Here is a 20,693-nt window from a genome sequence, read left to right as displayed (position 1 = left end):
GTCTTCTTCTCTCCCCCTCTCTCTCCCTGCCTGACGGGAATCCCCAGTGTAAACCTGAGTTAAAATGCTTGTAAAATCCTATAATCCACTCTATTACAGTAGTATATAATATACAATGTGTGTGTTTCTGTAATAGAATTGTGCCAAATACCTTTGTTATATACTGCGCTTCTGTGACCCGCCAAAGCTCTCTTCCCCGCAATTACAGAAACGCACACGTATATTAAAAGGGGCTTCCAGATTCCGATGAGTAATATTCTACTGTAATAGAGTGGATTATTGGATTTTACAAGCATTTTAAACTAGGACTTATTTGTGGGGTAGGGCTTATATTGCAGCCCTCTTGGAAAATAACGCCAGGTCTTATTTTCAGGAAAACACGGTATTCACAGCACTTTTCTTTTTCCACCTTTTTGTTACGTTGCTGTCTTATTCCAAAATGGATTACAATTATTATTTTCCTCAAATTCTAAAAAACAATACCCCATAATGACATCGTGAAAGAAGTTTGTTTGAAATCTTTGCAAATTTATAAAAAATAAAAAATGAAAAAAGTCACATGTACGCAAGTATTCACAGCCTTTGCCATGACACTAAAAATTGAGCTCAGGTACATCCTGTTTCCACTGATCATCCTTGAGATGTTTCTACAATTTGACTGGATTCCATCTGTGGTAAATTGTTGATTGGACATAATTTGGAAGGGGACACACCTGCCTATAAAAGGTCCCACAGGTAACAGTGCATGTCAGAGCACAAACCAAGCCAAAAAGTCCAAGGAGTTGTCTGTAGACCTCAGACAGGATTGTATGGAGGCACAGAACATTTTCTGCAGCATTGAAGGTCCCAATGAGCACAGTGGCCTCCATCATCTGTAAATGGAAGAAGTTTGGAACCACCAGGACTCTTCCTAGAGCAGGCCGCCTGACTAAACTGAGCAGTTGGGAAAGAAGAGCCTTAGTCAGGGAGATGATCAAGAACCTGATTGTCACGCTGACAGAGCTCCAGCATTTCTTTGGAGTGATACAGAGATGGCTGTTCTTCTGGAAGGTTCTCCTCTCTCCACAATCAGGCCTGTATGGTAGAATGACAAAACAGCCCGCCTGGAGTTTGCCAAATAGCACCTGAAGGACTCTCAGAACATGAGAAACAAAACTCTCTGGTCTGATGAAACCGATTTAAACTCTTTGGCCTGAATGGCAAGCATCATGTCTGGAGGAAAGCCGGCACTGCTCATCACCTGGCCAATACCATCTCTACAGTGAAGCATGGTGGTGGCAGCATCATGCTGTGGGGATGTTTTTCAGCGGCAGGACCAGGGAGGGAAAGATGCAATAATGTACAGAGACTTCCTTTATGAAAACCTGCTCCAGAGCTCTCTGGACCTCAGACTGGGGCAATGGTTCATCTTATAACAGGACAACAACCCTAAGCACACAACCATGATAACAAAGGAGTGGCTACGGGACAACTCTGTCGATGCCCTTGAGTGCCCCAGCCAGAGCCGAGACTTGAATCAGATTCAACATCTCTGGAGAGATTTGAAAATAGATGTGCACCGATGCTGGTGTAGTTTTGAGTTTGTCACAATTGGGAGCGATTTCACCTTCTTATCCCAACAGGAAGTGATGGGAAATCTTACCAATGGAAAAGGAGGTAGGAAATAAAGCCTGATGGTGTAGCCCTTCGCTGCTCTATCCTAGCAAGGTTTTTTTTTCCCCTTGAGTCTAAAGCTTATTCCCTGAGAGGTGGCACTTTAGCTAAAGCTCTGGACCAGCTACCAATACTAACAAGTTGTTTAAATAAAATGCACATCTGAGGCACCACTGTACTGGAATGGTTTAAGGCCAATGTGGCACCTCTGTGTGGAATGACCTTGACCTAAAAACTGACCTGGCACTGTAACTGCAATACCCCCTGTGTTTACAAAAATGGTGCCAGGAAGAGAACTGCCAAAAGGAAAAGTCTTCACAATGCCACTACATTTTATAATTGGTGTTTACTGTATATCTCTACCCAGATCCCGTCTCACGGCAGAGCAGGCTCTGGATCACCCATGGATAAAGGACAAAGACATTTGCAGCACAAAGACCCTACCTAAGGAGCGGATCAGAAAATTCCTGGCAAGGCAGAAGTGGCAGGTATGTCCCCCCACTACCAGCACCCCTTCTACACACACCTACCTCACCCAAACCCAGTGGAGACTGGTGTTTGTTTTTTGTTTTTTTGGAGCACCTCAAACTCTGCTCGTTGTCTGGCACTTACACCATCTAGGTGGCGGGCATTGGACAGCTGCTCCTGTTCTGTTCATTCCTCCATCACGGTGTCTCCTCCTAGGCGTCCAATAGGATTGCCTGTCCTTTCAGCCAATCGGGTGATGGGTCTCAAGACCCGCTACCTGATTTGGCCGGGAGGAGGATCAGTGTTACAATAGAGAATATTTTAATTCACTATTGTAACACACCTGGGTGGGCTTGGTTCATGTTCTCTGCACCCCGAGCCCACCCCATTTTGAAGTCTATTAGAGCCACTAGCTCTAATTAGGTGCTTCAAAAAAATCCCCTTGAAATCCATGCATCCGGCTTCCTAAAAGGGGCTAGACACAGCCTGTCAATGGACCCATGCGCCCTTAATTGACAGGCAAGCCCCTGCCCAAACCCCTTATTGTCCTGTCTCATTGGAGCTTTAGGAAGTAGTTCCAGTCAAACCTTCATATAAACCCATATAATCGTGCAGAGCAACTCCTTAATAAACATAAAGTGCAAGTGATCTATTATCTTATATTCATACGATATGTATCAACTTTAAACAATTGATCAATAACCATTCAGAAAAACTAGAAACATCTAGCAAGCGGAAAAAAATTACTTTCTAAAAAAAATTCATTGTGGAATAATCCCAAAAAAGTTCATATAAGTATCCTTCCACCTCTTTGAATAAGCAAAATGTAATGTAAAACAAAGTGCCCATGCAATCCCCCACCTGTGCTCATTGGTCACTTGCCTCACATTATAACTCCGGTTTTACCAGTGAGTCATAGCAAGCTGTTCCCCTTAGGGGTATACTCAAATCGTTGGAGTAGGTGAATCAACAGTTCCCTCTACTAGACTCTTTCCTTCATAGATATAATCACTGGATGTCGTATGTAACAGATGATAAAGAATCTAGTGCTCTCCCTTTTTAAAATAACTTTACTCCTATTAAAATGTGTACATTACACTCAGCCGTGCCAGCTGATGTCTGCTCGTTTACAAACATCGGCCTACCGACGTGTAACTCGGAATGGTTGCAGGATGACATCAAATCACAAGCTCCTATCCCGTACGCGTTGCGTCCTGGGTCTGGACTTGTTAGTGGGAGTTAAGGAGTTGTGCTGCACTATTTTATATGGGTTTATGATTGGTTAAAGTGAGGTGAAAACATTTTTATGGTGCTGGCAGCAATTTATTGAAGATTTACTTACTTATCTTTTCACTTTTATAGAATCGCCTTTTACAATCTAAATTTTGCTTTGTAAAGGTGCATTTGTTCACTGCATTAGGCAATTGGAGATCTTCACACTTGAAAACCTCTCTTAAGCCCAGTACACACAGGCCAAATTTCATGGGGGCACTAGCCGGTTCAGTAGAAACCGGCCTATATTTGGCCCGCGTGTACTGTAGACGGTCCTACCGAGGCCAGCCATTCAGCCGGCTTCTGTCAAAGGGTAATGAGCGAAAAAGGTCTTCCGACTGGCTCTTGGTCAGCACTCTCAACCAATGGCTGAGAGCGCTGACTGGAGTTTTCTGGTGATTGGGTGGGGCTCTCTCCCTGTCAGAACACAAAAGTAACAAGGTTTTAAACAAATCCAAAATAACAAAGCACAATTTCTAACAAAATTTGAATCGTAATTGAAACCCAATTGAATAATTTTCAAATCGAATAGTTTTCGAATCTAATTCAGCAGAAAATAAAAGAACAAAAAAAACAATAGAAAACAATATAACCGTTTCCCATAGTTTGAATATAATAAATTTGAATTCAGATAGAATAGAAAAGAATAGATTAAAATTAAATAAAATTTAAGCATAGAATAGAAAAAAAAATAGAACAGGGGTCTCAGACTGGCGGCCCTCCAGCTGTTGTGAAATTCGCATCATGCCTCTGCCTGTGGGAGTCATGCTTGTAACTGTCAGCCTTGCAATGCCTCATGGTACGTGTAGTTTCGCAGCAGCTGGAGGGTTGCCAGTTTGAGACCCCTGATATAGAATAAAGAATAGATTAAAAAATAGAAACAAATGGAATTGATCCATAGAACAGTTTTCTGAAATTTTGAATTTCAAATAGAATAAATTTGAATAGAAGAAAACAATGGACTGGAATTGAATATAACCATCTTTCAACATTTAAACTTTGAATACAATAAATTTGAATTCAGATAGAATGGAAAAGAATAGATTTGGATAGAAAATAAAATAGAATATAACTGTTTTCAGAAATTCTAATGGAGAATAGAATTCAAAATAGAAACTAATAGAATATAACGGCTTTCCGAAATTTGAATTTTAAATAGACTAAAAAAAACAATAGACTGGAATAGAATATAACCATCTTCCAACATTCAAATAGAATACATTTTGAATTTAGATTTAGAATAGAAAAAATGGATTGGGATGGAAAATAAAAGAATAGAATATAACTGTTTTCTGAAATTCTAATAAAATGGAGAATAAAAAATAGAAACTAATAGAATATAATTTTTTTTCCGAATTAAGAACAGACTGGAAAAGAATATAACCATCGTCCAAAATGCAAACTTCAACTAGAATACATTTTATTTTGAATGGAATTCGAATTCCACCTAGTAAATTCGTATGCATTGAATTCTGAAAATGAATTTTAAACTAATTTTATGTAAATAACTTTATCGTTCTGCGCATGTCTAATCCCTGTTGGACCTCAGGCCTTCCTTCTACCAGAATGCAGTGATCTGAGCCAAGACAAGGAAGGGGAGATGGTCACATTATGTTGCATACCTTTAAAAAGAATTCTGTGTATCTTGGCGCTCCTCTAATGGCGCAGTGGGTGGAGCACAGCGGAGATGAGTTTTGGTGCCCAGAACAGGCCTAGTGAAGTGCCAGGTGCCCCATCTTCCAGTATGAGCTCTGCACAGGTAGTCTGGGTAAACACTCACACTTTATAGGCAATAGAATGGGAAGGCTTAATGACTAAATCTGATCTCTCCTGCAGAAAACGGGTAAAGCAGTCCTGGCTCTGAAGAGGATGGCGTTGCTCAGTAACCGGTCCGATCACAACTCTCCTGCCATAGAAGGTGCGCTATTCTTCTGTCTTCCTTTCCTGCTATAATATACAGTGTGAGATGAGTCACTTGAGACACCCACTCTAATGATCTGTCACTTTATCGGCTCACAGCCCATAATCACTGCGTGACATCATCGCAGGGCCTCGTGCATCAAGCTGTTAGAACGGCTGCAAATTTCCCTACAGCCACCAACAATAATGTTCTCTAATGGGGTAACGTTGGATATGATTGGTGCCTATGGGGGGCAAGGGAAGACATCTGCTCTTTACACGATCTGAGGCTAATGAAGCGCAACACCAACATTTCAAATGTATTAAAAAAAAAAATCATGAGCACATTTCCTGCATTTGGTAACTTTTTTTTTTTTTTTTTTTCTGTTTAGTTGCTTACCTGCTGTGCCTCTGAAAAGTGATCTCTGTTCAGATAGCTTTTCAATGGCAAGCAGTTTGTCAAGCAGTGAGGACTCCTTCTCTTCCTCCACCATCTATTGTAACCCTGTAATGGTCGCACCAACACTCTGCTGTAAGGCATTTGCGGCGCTTCTCCTTTTCACTTGAATAAGCTACTGCTTCTGTCGCAATTGACGGACAGTAAGCTTAGTGTTACTAAACCCAGGACCCTGCATTCGCTGTCTCCCCACGGTGGACCCTGCATTTGCTGTCTCCCCACGGTGGACCCTGCATTTGCTGTCTCCCCACGGTGGACCCTGCATTTGCTGTCTCCCCACGGTGGACCCTGCATTTGCTGTCTCCCCACGGTGGACCCTGCATTTGCTGTCTCCCCACGGTGGACCCTGCATTTGCTGTCTCCCCACGGTGGACCCTGCATTTGCTGTCTCCCCACGGTGGACCCTGCATTTGCTGTCTCCCCACGGTGGACCCTGCATTTGCTGTCTCCCCACGGTGGACCCTGCATTTGCTGTCTCCCCACGGTGGACCCTGCATTTGCTGTCTCCCCACGGTGGACCCTGCATTTGCTGTCTCCCCACGGTGGACCCTGCATTTGCTGTCTCCCCACGGTGGACCCTGCATTTGCTGTCTCCCCACGGTGGACCCTGCATTTGCTGTCTCCCCACGGTGGACCCTGCATTTGCTGTCTCCTGCGGTGCACAGAACATGGAAATGCAATGGTTTTAGTAAATATAAACTACTAAATACCTTTTCTCATCAGCAGTATATAGCAGTCTTGTGACTTCTATCAGTGTCTGGTTAAAGCTTGTAGGAGTTTCATACTGCTCTGATTGTCCTATGAGGCTGCAGGACTCCTGACACTGTGTCTGTACAGTGTTGATTGGCCCTGTGCTGATCTCTTGCACCCTCCCAAGAAAAAACAACTCTAGCAATACACACCAAACTGAGCATGTGTAGAGTGCCTCCAAAGTCTTTGTACTATCAGGAGATGGTTTGGGGACTGTGGAAGGAGAGGATCAGAAAAGACAGGATCAAACAGACTTTTTCCCAATGCAGAGGATTAACACCTTGGGTTCCAAAGTGAGTATAACCAGTAGGGATGAGCTTCGTAATCAAGTCGAACTCATGTTTGATCATTCGTCGAATTACAAACATTTTGGGACGTTCACGCCAAATTCGAGTTACGTTTCACAGCCCATAATTCATTAGTGCTATGCTGGCTGATGATTGGCCAAGCATGCACTATGACCCGCATGCTTGGCCAATCACAGCTTGCAAAATATGGAGAGCCATAATTGGCCAAAGCCAGGGTGGCTTTGGCCAATTATGGCTCAGGGGGTTTAGTACATGCCCCACACTATAAAAGACCTCCTGCAGGTTGGCCTTGTGTAGTGTGTAATGGTCACTGCTGTGTACATTTATCACTGAAGCATAGTACATTTTTTACTATGCTTCAGTTTTGAATGAACAGGAAGCCTCAGAACGGTTCCCATTCATTCACTGTGCAGTGCAGCGGAGGCTACAGATAAAGGGACTGGTGAATCTACAGTATGTTCTCCAGTCCCTTTTCCTTGTCTCAAATGAGACATCAGGGGCTTGTTTAGACCCCTGATATTTCACCAAAGCCCTTTAAAGGGGCAGATAATACAATAATAATTTTTACATAATTATTTATTTTTTTAATTTTTTTTATTTTGAATCAGCGGCTATGCAGGGTGATTGGATTTTGATCTTGTATTAATATATTTTAGGTTCAATGTGTATGATGTTTTGTTTGTTGAGGAAGATAAATAAAAAGGTTTATAAATAAAATAAATGAAAACCTTTAAATTGTTTGTTAGCGCCCCCCCCCCCCCTCCCAAAAAATACCTGCAAGACAAAGACATAATGGGCTAGTATGCATAGCTTTAGATTGAAGCCCCTGCCGCGGTCCCGGCACACTGCTCTGCCCTCCTTTATACTTGTCTGAGACAACATGTCGCCCAGAGTTATTTCCGGGTATCGCTGGCTCCAGCGTTGTGATTGGCCAGAGCCGCAATGTCATTACTCCCGCACATGCCCACGGGAGCCGCCGGTAACGACCCGTCAGTTGAACCAATGGCATGAACGAGCCATTGCTTCAGTGCGCCGATGACCTTGGCACATGCTGATACAGGGGATATCTACTAAACCGTGTAGGTTTAGAAGATATTCACTAAGGATGAGCTCCGGCGTGTTCGCACAGCCCACGCGCAGAGCCCGCCAGTAAGTCTGCGCTGTGCTAATCACAGGCAGTGAGACATTGTCCCCATGCGCGGCTGCAGCGATCGGGAAATGTCTCACTGGCTGTGATTGGCGCAGCGCCGACTTCCTGGCGGGCTCTACACGTGGGCTGTGCGAACACCCTGCTCATCCTTAATATCTATGGTAGCTACAGGTAAGCCTGATTATAGGCTTACCTGTGGTGAAAAGTGCTTTGTAAGGGTTTACAACCACTTTAAAGTGGAGGTTCACCCAAAAAATTTGTCCTAATGACAATCGGCTTTTTTTTTCCCCGTACATACCGTATTTTCACCGCCACTTCCGGGTAGGTCTTCTGCAGGACTGGGCGTTCCTAATTGATTGACAGGCTTCCGACCGTCGCATACTGCGCGTCACGAGTTGCCGAAAGAAGCCGAACGTCGGTGCGCAGGCCCTGTATAGAGCCGCACCGACGTTCGGCTTGTTTCGGAAACTCGTGACGCACTGTATGCGACGTTCGTAAGCTTGTCAATCATTTAGGAACGCCCAGTCCCGCAGAAGACATACCCGGAAGCGGCGGTGAAAATACGGTATGTACGGGGGGGGAAAAAAAAACAGCCGATTGTCATTAGGACAACTGAGCTGAATGTAATGTTAAAAATTTATTTTTGGGTGAACCCCCGCTTTAAGGACTTGTTCAAATGTGCTTTGCTCTCTGTAGAGCAGCCAGCTATTGGATCGCTCTTCAGAAAGCATTTGATAGCCCTGCTTTAACCCCAAACTAGCAAACCAAAGCATGCAGTTGCAGAGCAGTGCTGTTCAATTGGGATGGGTCTTGTTCAATGGTGTTATAATTTCTGCCATGGCATTTTAGTGAAAATACCATTTGATATTTCCAAGGAAGGCGGGGGGGGGGGGGGGCTAGCTGTACATGATTTCTGCCCAGTGTATAGAAGAGGGTGTTCTAGCGTTTAAAGATTGGTGGCAGTAGCCACCTAATATTATGCTGGCCTTTTTAGCATTACACTTTTAGAAGGCTGATAATTTCCCTATAACCAGTAACATAGAGTTCAATTTTAAATATTTTATATATTTTTTTATTATTATTAATTGTGAAATGAAAAAGCCTGGTTCCACCTTCTGGAAATGAAATTGCACTTCAGCTCCTGTGCTGGTTCCATATATAAATCCTTTGTGTGTTGAGGGATCACATTTCTCTCTGTTGTATTGTTGGTATCCTGGGAATAATGCAATTATCTTCAGTGTAAAACGAACCAGATGCATGAATGTCTCTGAGCATTTATTATCGGTGATGAATTCCGACTTTCCATAATTGTACATCTGCTGTCTTATTGTAGAGGTTGGTGAAAGTCAGGAGGTGTTCAGTTTCCTGCAGGAACAGCTCCAGAGGCCTCCTGTCTTCTCTTCTCAGCTGAAGGATCAAGCCGAGGTGGTGGGCAGTTCTGCTTGTTTCCATTGTCACATAGAAGGTAAGAAGCTGCCGGGGGGAGTTCTCAAATCTTGCATAACCCCCAGATATTTGTCATATTTTCTGGTACAAGTTTAAAGGGGTTGTAAAGGTTCATAGGATGCATTAAGGTGAAAAAACATCTTGCGATCACCGGCCCCCCGTTCACGACTTTCCAGGGCTCAGGTAAGCAGAACGTGCTCTTCCTTTGCTTGGTTTTCTCGGTTCTTCTCAGCTCTTTATCGGATAGATTGATGGCAGCGCAGCCATTGGCTCGCGCTGCTGGCAATGGATTTCAATGACGCGAGGGTCGGGGCCTGTAGTCGGCAGCTATGGATGCCGAATACAGGACTCGGGAGCGCGCCCACAAGGTAACCCCCTTGGGAGAGAGCCGAGATAGCTGCTGAGGGACACCAGAAGAGGAGGTTCGGGGGCCACTTTTAAAGGGCTGTCCACTTTTAAATTCAACCTCTTTACCACGTTCTTTCTGAGCTATGAGGCCTTTAGTGTTCTTCGATTGATTTTTGAGCTTGATTAGGCGCCAAATACCCACTGGAGAGTGAGCGTCTAAGCGCCGCTGGTGAACAATTACCTTGAATCAATCCACGGTTAGGAAGGAAGAAAAAGGAGAAGAGGGGGTGGAGAAAAGAGGTGAAGAAGAAGGGGGGCAGGGTATCCAGCCCTTAAAGGAGCAAGGAAAACGAACCGGAAAACAGACAGGAGAGGAAAAGAGGAGGAAGAAAACTGGCGAGAGGGTACATGACATCAGGGCCGTTCCAGGGTCATGATCGTTAGAGTGGCAGGCTCCTTCGATGGACGGGTGGGGTATGAAAAAAAAAATGTATCCATAAGCCTGGAGGAACAGTTCCGTCTTCAGTTTTTTTTTCTGAAGAGGAGCAGGTTAGGTGTCATCTTAAGTTCCAGGGAAAGGGCATTCCACAGCATGGCCCCCCTACTCTGAAGTCGTTTGCCTCCCATGGATGAAAGTTTAAACGGAATAACTGTGGCTAAGTGTTGGGTCTTGGATCTTAATTGGCGCGTGGGTTCATAGTGTAAATACTTGGGACTCAATCCCCAGTATGCACGGAAGAAAATACAGAGAGTTTTGAAAATCACTCTCTGCTCGAAAGGGAGCCAATGAAGAGATTTCCTGGCCATGCTAATATGATCTCGTCTCGCTAAGCCGAGTACAAAGCGAACAGTGTGGTTCTGCACCACCTGGAGCTTGTGGGTCAATTTCTGCGGGGCACCCAGTAGGGCCAGTTCCTTTTTATGGTATAAAAGGATAAGTGCAACATTTTGTCACATGATATTTGCGCAACTGTTTTTATAGCAAAATTTTCAGGAAAAAATATAATGCATTTTAGGGCAAGTACACACAATATACTGCCAATTGTTTGGCTAAAAGATAAGGTTGTGCTCGTGATATCGCAAAAAAAAAGACGATACTCAAAAATCTCCATAGATGACGTTTTGAAAGCTTTTACAGCTTATTTGTTTTAGAGTTAAACAGGAGCTCTTGTGCTAGAATTATTATTCTCATTCTGTCACGTGTTTGCAACCGCAGTTTACATACGCATGTGCATCCTGGGCATGCGTGTTATTTGCGCTTGCGCACGAGGCAACGTGGGTTACGGCAATCTTTATTTTTAGGGGGAGATATTGGGGGACTAATGGACCTCAATGTCTCCCCAGCGTCTAACAAGCACAGATCTGCTTGGTTAGATGTGTCCCATGGCTGTACGGGCCAGGAAATGAAACCCGGAAGTGATGTCATTATCCATCATCATCCTCATTTATCTATCCATCTATCCATTTATCTTGTAGCTTGTGGGCGGAGCATTTGACCAGAAATGTACGATTGCGGTGTCGTACAGTTCAGCGGCTTCGTCGAATCTTCTTAGAACATTCGACGGACACCATAAGCCTTCAATGACAGATTCGACCTTATTTTGGATTTTTGGACGAATGCATTTTTTAACCACTTAAGGACCGCCTCCTGCACATATACGTCAGCAGAATGGCACAGCTGGGCACAAGCACGTACCTGTACGTCCTCTTTAAGTGCCCAGCCGTGGGTCGCGGGCGAGTGCCCGCGACCCGGTCCGAAGCTCCGTGATCGCGGCCGCGGGACCCGATCGCCGCTGGAGTCCCGCGATCGGTCCCCGGAGCTGAAGAATGAGTAGAGCTGTGTGTAAACACACCTTCCCCGTTCTTCACTGTGGCGCTGTCATTGATCGTGCGTTCCCTGATATAGGGAAACACAATCAATGATGTCACACGTCCAGCCCTGCCCCCCTACAGTTAGAAACACATATGAGGTCACACTTAACCCCTTCAGTGCCCCCTAGTGGTTAACTCCCAAACTGCAATTGTCATTTTCACAGTAAACAATGCATTTTTATAGCATTTTTTTGCTGTGAAAAAAATGTGTCAAAATTGTCCGATGTGTCCGCCATAATGTCACGGTCATGAAAAAAATCGCTGATCGCCGCCATCAGTAGTAAAAAAAAAAATGTTTAATAACCATGCAATAAAACTATCCCCTATTTTGTAAACGCTAGAAATGTTGCGCAAACCAATCGATAAACGCTTATTGCGATTTTTTTTTTTTACCAAAAATAGGTAGAATACGTATCGGCCTAAACTGAGAAACAACTTTTTTTATATATTTTTGGGGGATATTTATTGTAGCAAAAAGTAAAAAATATAGCATTTTTTTTCAAAATTGTCGCTCTATTTTTGTTTATAGCGCAAAAAATAAAAACCGCAGAGGTGATCAAATACCACCAAAAGAAAGCTCTATTTGTGGGGAAAATAGGACGCCAATTTTGTTTGGGAGCCACGTCGCACGACGGCACAATTGTCAGTTAAAGCGACGCAGTGCCGAATCGCAAAAACTGGCCGGGTCCTTTACCTGCATTTTGGTCCGGGTCTTAAGTGGTTAAACAAAATAAAAACGAATTTCGGGAGTAACTAAATGTATTTTTCGGACAAAACAAAATATTTCAGTGTGCACATGTCTAGGACCTAGTGAAGCAAACTGCTACAGAAAAAGGTAGGACTCTGCTACAGAGTGTTAAAGTCCTTGCAATCGACCTAGATGACGCAGAGGGGAATATTTTTAGTTTGTGTGACTCGCTATTGTCAAGTTGTGAAATCTTTTTTTGAAAACGCTCACTAGAAGCAGACTGGTGGCTGTAATCATAATAGTTCTGCTTTCAGACACTTTTTAGAGGTGAGACCTAGGAGGAGTCCGAGAAGGTTGTGTCATTGATGAAGAAATGGGAAGCTTTCCTGTGTCAGGTTAAATGTATTCACATCCTGAAGTTAAGGGGGGTAAAAAACTGTCTACTGCACAATGTAAAACTAAAAGTTTCAAAGCTGAACTACATCTTTTAAAGTGGTTGAACAACCTCTTTTACCTGCAGGCTTCAGTTTCAGGTAAGTGACACATAATGGGCTACTATACGATGCGTTCTAGCCCATTATGCTTTACCTTTGCAGGGAAATCAAGAGGAAGTAAAACCCATCAGGGTTTACTTCCTCTTTAATTTGTCTATTATATCTGCTTGAAAATTAATCTGCTCATATTTTGCTCAAACTGGTTCCTCCTTCCACATATGCAAGTGGAATGGAGGAATCTTCCTTGCTGGGAGATTTTATTCTGACAGCAGGGACTGTACACTACCCGGGCCAAGAGATAGGGCTGTATGTGATGCCGAGCGGCGGGAACACACAGCAATGCAAATGAAAGCTTTTGCAGCGATGTTCCCCGCTCTCTAATAATCCAACCGCCTGCCATGCCCGCTTCCTCTCGCTGATCGCTTTGAGAACAGCTCCCATTCAACCCCCGCCTTTTTGGCGGTGCTAGCCCACACTCGCCAGCCATCATTTTCCACTCGCAAAATGCAAGTAACTTTGCTGGTTCTGGTTGCCAGCTTTTGTATGCCGTATTGCAACAGGGTTCATCCAGCACCCAGGCAAGGATGCACAACTGTCTGTCCCCCCCCCCCCCCCATTATTAATGCTATAGAATGGGCTTACTGTCTTGTGTCTGTTTGCTATGCCAAGGGCAGCCATCCCTCCTGCCCACCCCTTCTTCTGGCCCATGAGCATATGAGGTATTGTATTGGCCAAAAGTACCCAACAATTGAGTTCATAGGAAAGCCTATACATGCATGTTTTGTCTCCTTAAATTATGCTGCAGGTACAGAAAATACCCGTGATCCTGCCAGAAATCCAGGGGAAATCGCACCCCATCACTGTACATTCATTAGCGGCAGTTTCTAAAAAGCTTCTTTTGCAGAACTGTACATATTGTTATAACACTTCCCATAACTATAAGGTATATGGCTGTATAGAATAAGGACAGTAAAACCTTTTCTGAGTGTACAGTACCATGACCCTGCCAACACGTTCATTGGACTGCTGGTAAAATCCACACACTGGATAAAATGGTGAACTATATAAAATATTTTACATATTTCTTTGGAGTTCTTCAAGTTTTTATTTTTTTAACAGGTTTCCCAGACCCTGAAGTGCTGTGGTTTTTCTCCGGAGAGGCGATCCAGGAGTGTAGGAAGTTTCAGATTGAGTATGAGGATTCTGGTAGCTGTACGTTGGTGATATCGGACGTGTCTCTGAGCGATGTTGGGTTATACTCTTGCCAGGCCTCAAATGCCCATGGACACGCTGAGACCTCAGCTAGACTAACTGTCCACCAATTACGAGCACAGCGACACTCAAGGGAAGGGGCTGAGAAGACCACCTGACTGCATTATCACGGCAATCCACGTTCATTATCTGTGTATGGGGGAACAGCATGATCTTCGTATTGTAAAGTCTTCTAGTCCTGTATGTAACCTGTTTGGTTGGTTTGTTTCGTTTTTCTTTTGTTTGTTTTTTGGTAAATGGCGGATTTAATCCCAGGGCTGTCCTACTACACACAATGTGAACTGGGCTTGTGTAAGGTAGAAAGCATTATCCCCATCTAATTGGTTTCACTAACTTGACAACTGGACTTGAGGTCAGCTTGGTCACAGACATTTTGAGTGTTGTACATCGCCATTGGTTTTACATTGCCTATTTAATAATTGTGGAATGCCATGGGTTTTTATATTCTTACATGGTTTCTGATTACCAATGTGGTTGCACCAAGTTCTTGTATTGGTCAACATCCAGTGCCAACCCTTCAAAGGTGGTGCCACTGCAACCTGCTGTTCAGAACATGGTTATTTTTTTTCTTTTGTAATCACACACTGAATGATGCCACTTACTAAGACCTAGCCCATTGGGAGCTCAACCTGTGGCCCTCCAGCTGTTGTGGAACTAAAAGTACCATCATGCCTCTGTCTTTGGGAGTCATGGGTGTCGCTGTCAGCCTTGCAATGCCGTATGGGACTTGTAGTTTAGCAACAGCTGTAGGGTCACAGTTTGAGCACCCATGAGTCCTAGCCTGTCAATTTAGATAGTCAGACCCCCCCCCCCTGAACTGAATTTCATTTACAGGCTAGACTGAATCAACCAATGACAATGTATATGTATTGATTGGGAGATTTTCCAGGAGTGGTTAAGGCTCTGCCCTAAAGACTTTTGCAATGCTGTAACAGAAGAGTCCAGAAAGTCCAGCAGGGGGACATGGGTTCTCAAAATATTGGCTGAGAAAACTTGAGAACCCGAGAGATATTGGAAGCCAGTCGGTGATCTAGCTGTCTGCCATCTCCTGAAATATCGAACTGATCCCTGAAGAACGTGCTACTCATGACAGGTTCATTTCATACACTACTGAAGTCTTTCACTCTTGGGTTCCCAAGTAAACGCTCTTTAGAGATGTGACTGAAATGTGTGGATTACACTGCAGCAATGTGCCATTACTTTCATGTTTGTGTGTGTTTTTTTTTTTTTTTGTTTTTTTTTGTGAAAAAGTAAATAAAATAAACTTGGGCAGTATTTTTCGAAGAGGGCGAGTCTTTGATCCCCCAGCAGGTTTCCATGCATTCTAATTAGAGAGATCTTCCACTACAAGCTTGTAGTAGGTCAAGAGCTTGGCTGTTGAGCTGAACTAATGTTATGACCTTTTTAGTCAATGGTTTTCAAGCTGTATGGAAGGAGAGGTGAAGATGGTTGACACTGGCAGCAAGGCGCCAAGCTCTGTCATGCCCATGGTGCAGGCCGGACACGCTAGGTCCTGTTAACTCCCTGTCTTGTAGGTGGACTTGATTTTGGGAACATTTTCTGTTGGCAATAGTCCCCAATCAAATTGCAGGAGTGGTTCTGTCTGTGTCAGATGGGATCTGGAACGTTGTTGGTGATTATTACAGAGTTGATGGCAGCGAAGATAAAATGCGATTGGCTCTCCCTGAGACCCAAGACTGGGCGAGAGCGATACACTCCTATAAACTGGCTAAGGATTTCCTTCCTACTTGGGTGACAGCGGGGAGTAATCCATATTTGTATCTACTCAGAGATTATGTAGAATAACAGGATTGACACAAAGCACTTATTTCAGAACACATATCCAACACTGCGAAAAAATAAATCCATCTTCAAAAAAACAGGCCCTTTTTAGAAATTAAAAATCCATCTAAATAAAACCTTTTTTCTCAATTCCTGTCCAGATGACGTGGTCACTGGGACAGTAATGTGGAATCATAGACGCAGTTAAATCCTGACAGAGGTTCTAACACCCCCCCCCCCCCCACACACACACACACACACACACACACACACACACACTAAATGGGGGGGAGGGGGGGTTTGTCTGGAGTTGCGCTTTAATAGACAATTATAGGCTGTGGAGTAATTTAACCTTTTGTTGGTAATGACCCATTTTCAAAGCACTGAAATCAATATTGAAAAACGCAGTTACTGCCAACATCTGGAGCTCCGTGATTTGAGAATAAAGTCGCTCATGTAGCTGAGCCCTTGATGAACAAGCTACAATGGCGAATCCATTACTTGACTGTTCTGCACTGACGTAATTGAATTAGCAATACTGGCAGTATGTCTCTTTACCAGTAGAGGGCAGTAGAGCGACACAGCATTCTCTTTCAGCAAAGGAAACCCAAATTGTGAATGATTGCCAATTTTTAAACAATGCATTTTTTTATGCCACGTTTGTTTGTTTTGTTTTTTTGTATACTGGCTGCCAGATTATGAAAACCTGGTAGCTTCTAATACTACTGAGTTTTTAAAAAGGTGTTTTTTTTGTATTGCTTATTATTCAATGTATAAACTGGAAAATAAAATGACTGACAAATGAATGACTGTGTCTGTTTTCTTTACCCATTCAGCTGTCTGCCTGGTATTCCATGAACAGGAGTTCTAACAGGCTGCAGAGAGATTGTCTTCATAGCTATAATCAGGTGACCAGATAATCAAGTTATAAGTGTTCATTAAGAAGGTAAAGAACAGAACTCCACCCATAAAGGGTTTTCTTCCTGTTTTGAGTGGTGTAAAATAAGGATCACTCTCCTCATTGGTGTACAATAAGGCTCACTCTCCTCATTGGTGTACAATAAGGCTCACTCTCCTCATTGGTGTACAATAAGGCTCACTCTCCTCATTGGTGTATAATAATGATCACTCTCCTCATTGGTGTACAATAAGGCTCAGTCTCATCATTGTAGTACAATAAGGCTCACTCTCCTCATTGGTGTATAATAAGGATCACTCTCCTCATTGGTGTACAATAAGGATCACTCTCCTCATTGGTGTACAATAAGGCTCAGTCTCATCATTGTAGTAGAATAAGGCTCAGTCTCATCATTGTAGTAGAATAAGGCTCAGTCTCATCATTGTAGTAGAATAAGGATCAGTCTCATCATTGTAGTAGAATAAGGATCAGTCTCATCATTGTAGTACAATAAGGATCACTCTCCTCATTGGTGTACAATAAGGATCACTCTCCTCATTGGTGTACAATAAGGATCACTCTCCTCATTGGTGTACAATAAGGATCACTCTCCTCATTGGTGTACAATAAGGATCACTCTCCTCATTGGTGTACAATAAGGATCACTCTCCTCATTGGTGTACAATAAGGATCACTCTCCTCATTGGTGTACAATAAGGATCAGTCTCATCATTGTAGTATAATAAGGATCAGTCTCATCATTGTAGTATAATAAGGCTCAGTCTCATCATTGTAGTATAATAAGGCTCAGTCTCATCATTGTAGTAGAATAAGGCTCAGTCTCATCATTGTAGTAGAATAAGGCTCAGTCTCATCATTGTAGTATAATAAGGCTCAGTCTCATCATTGTAGTATAATAAGGCTCAGTCTCATCATTGTAGTATAATAAGGCTCAGTCTCATCATTGTAGTATAATAAGGCTCAGTCTCATCATTGTAGTATAATAAGGCTCAGTCTCATCATTGGTGTATACCAGGGGTGCCCAACCTTTTGAAGAGCGAGGGCCACTTAAGCGACTTGGCAACCGGTCATGGGCCACAATGAGCAGAGCAGGCATATGACAGGTTTGTGTCCACTCTACATATGCAGAGCATACACAAACACAGCCTGCCCTCCAATATGCATAGATGGATCTGTTCTCTCTCTTCTTTTTTTTTTTTTTTTTTTTTTTTAGCAGATTGGATTGGAGGTAGGTGGGTGTAAATGGACAGTTTACACCTGCCGCTCCTCAGATAAATGGAGGGTCCGATTGAGTTGAGCCGATCGTCTGAATGGGGCCTAAGGCTGCTTTCACACTGATGCACTGTGGTTTACCCACACCACGGGTGCAGTACAGTGCACCTGTAGCTTTCCTGCGGGTTAGCTGCACTTTGCCATAGACTTCTATTATATCCTGCAGGTGTGCCGCACTTTCTGAAAATGCACCAAGCTTGCAGGTAATAAGTCTATGGCTCAGTGCAGGTAACCAGTTTGAAAGCAGCCTAGTAACAACTGCAGAACAGATATGCCTATATATACATTTGGTGATTTTAATAATAAACTTACCTTTTTAATAAGTCTTTCATTCAGGTATCACCAGCTGTTGCTGTCCCAGGCAGATTGGTATCACTCTGCCTGTGACAGGAGTCAGTGCTATACAGTAAGCATCAGCTTGTGTGGCTCTGCTCCCTCCCCGGCCACTTGCCTCCTCTACTGGCAGCCTCTATTCACAGCACTGATGCTCTGTCCATGGCGGGTTGGCAACCCACTATCTGGGCTTGCCAACCTGCCATCCCACAGCATGAGGTCGTGGACCACATCAGAGGGCTCTGCGGGCCACTGGATCAGTCTCATCATTGGGGTGTACACAATAAGGACCAGTCTCATTCCAGTTTTTTATATAGTTGAGCCTCGGTTAGTATTTTAAAGCCACACTGTTTGAATTCCTGCTGAACCGGCCGAGTGTTGAACCAATAATTGTCAGGCTGAATGTACCAAGTTGATTTGATCAGCATGGGTACAGTCAGCCTGCTGGATTCTCTTGCGATTATCGCTAAAAGCTTTTATAGTCGCTAGCGATAATCACTGTCTTCTCCCAGCGGGGACAGCTTCCCTTGTCAGGAGAAGACAATCTTCACCAAAGTAAGAGAATGGCGTATGGAAGGAGCAGCAGGAAAGGATTGCCTGGGAGCAAAAGAGAAGTGTGGGGGGGACTTGGTTCCCCAATATTTCTCCTTCCTTATGCCTCGGCAAATGTTCATGGTCTATTTATTTTTTATTTTTTTGTATTACAATTTTTTTTGTAAGTATTACAAGAGTGCAGGGTTTCTAGGAGTGCATTATAGAGAGCATGCAGGGTTCAGGAGTGCGTTGCGGTCAGAATGTCTTCTGCCATGCCCCCCCCCCCCCCTTTCCCCTATAGCAGTATCCTCTGCCCTTCCCCTCCCCTAGCAAGGTGTCCTATCTGTTTCCACAGCGGAGACCGGGAGGCAGCACAGTTCTGGATAGGGTGGGAGCTGGCAGAGTGTCTTTTCCTATTAGCAAGCTGGTGATTGCTTAGGACCACCCTGTGTCCTAGCAACCAATAATCAGCAGTTTAACATTAAAAAGTTGGCTCCTCCTCCCACCCTATGTCCTGAGCTGCACTTCCTCCCGGTCTCCGCTGTTCACTCATCACAGCGGTGGAGGCGGGAGGGAGAAAGAGACCGGGACATAGATGTTGCGGAGAAGGGAGGCTGGGAGGGAAGAACAGGACCAGCACATAGAAGGCAGGGTTCAGCGGTGCAGGAACCTGTTCGCGGCCTATTGGTCACCTGCCTGCGGTCAACAGGTGGACCGCGATTGACCGGTTGCCGACCTCCCCCAATATAAACTATGGCCAGTTTTTTTTTTTAGTGCAGCCTCGTTTTCTTACTCCAGTCTGAGTAGCCAAAGCCGTGATATTGACTTTAAAGTAACAAGGCTGATTGGCCCGGTACTGTCAAATGCTCCCCCATACCCAGAAGTATACAATATTTTCCAGAGCTGACTGAAGCAGTGGGGAACAAAAGGATAAGAGAACATATGCAGCTGGGTTTAAAACAGATTTGTTTTAAACCAAGCTGAAATGTAATTATATTCATATATATATATACAACTAAAAACATAGAGCCCAGAGTGTGCTGAAAACTCCAAAATTCACTTGGGTAGCACCAATCTTCGTGATTATAATGTAAACTTTGTGCAAAGTCATGGAAATTGAGAAAGAGACCCTTTTAGAGGGTGCAACGGTTTATTTTTTAGTGAGTACATATACTGAAGACATGTAGGTGGTACAGTTTTCACTTTTTTGGCTTACCGTTCCATATGTTGATCATTGAATTTGCTATATGATCTGTGTTGGCTCCCTCTAGTGGTCATCTGTATATTGGGGAATGAGAATAGCATCTCTGCCTAAGGTATGGAATACACCAGGGATATGCAATTAGCGGACCTCCAGCTGTTGCCAAACTACAAGTCCCATCATGCCTCTGCCTCTGGGTGTCATGCTTGATGCTGTCAGAGTCTCGCTATGCCTCATGGGACTTGTAGTTTGGCAACAGCTGGAGGTCCGCTAATTGCATATCCCTGGAATACACCAATATTATTTTAAAGTCTCATTTGTCCTATAGAGTTGCGTTTAGACTGATGTACAGTAAAGGCTGCATTATTTAAGTGGCAAAACCCTCATGCACATATTCCTGACACATAAAAAATGCTAACCCTATTGGATATAATCAGTATTCCTATATGTATATGAGAATTTATTTTTAAAGACCGTTCAGGGTGTTTTTAGAACCTCTGTCAGTTTCTCATTGCCATTTGCTCCTCTGCTGGAGTGATTCACCCTCTCAATTTGTTCTGGTTGCTATTGTCCCT

The 20,693-nt window shown here is 43.7% G+C and overlaps 1 protein-coding gene across 1 annotated transcript in view; it reads left to right on the top strand.

The window, feature by feature from the left end:
* Positions 1-16,665, top strand: part of LOC120919397 (myosin light chain kinase, smooth muscle-like) — a 31,900-nt gene extending 15,235 nt beyond the window's left edge. The window contains exons 7-10 of the mRNA XM_040331551.1: positions 2,021-2,141; positions 5,230-5,311; positions 9,291-9,422; positions 13,925-16,665. Of these exons, the coding sequence (XP_040187485.1) occupies positions 2,021-2,141; positions 5,230-5,311; positions 9,291-9,422; positions 13,925-14,175 (586 nt within the window). The 3' untranslated portion in view covers positions 14,176-16,665. The remainder of the gene's footprint in view (positions 1-2,020; positions 2,142-5,229; positions 5,312-9,290; positions 9,423-13,924) is intronic.
* The last annotated feature ends 4,028 nt before the right edge of the window (positions 16,666-20,693 follow it).

Source organism: Rana temporaria, chromosome 12, assembly GCF_905171775.1.
Source record: "Rana temporaria chromosome 12, aRanTem1.1, whole genome shotgun sequence".
Lineage (NCBI taxonomy): Eukaryota > Metazoa > Chordata > Amphibia > Anura > Ranidae > Rana > Rana temporaria.
Note: the sequence above shows the minus strand (reverse complement) of the source record. Positions and strands in the feature narration are given on the sequence as shown.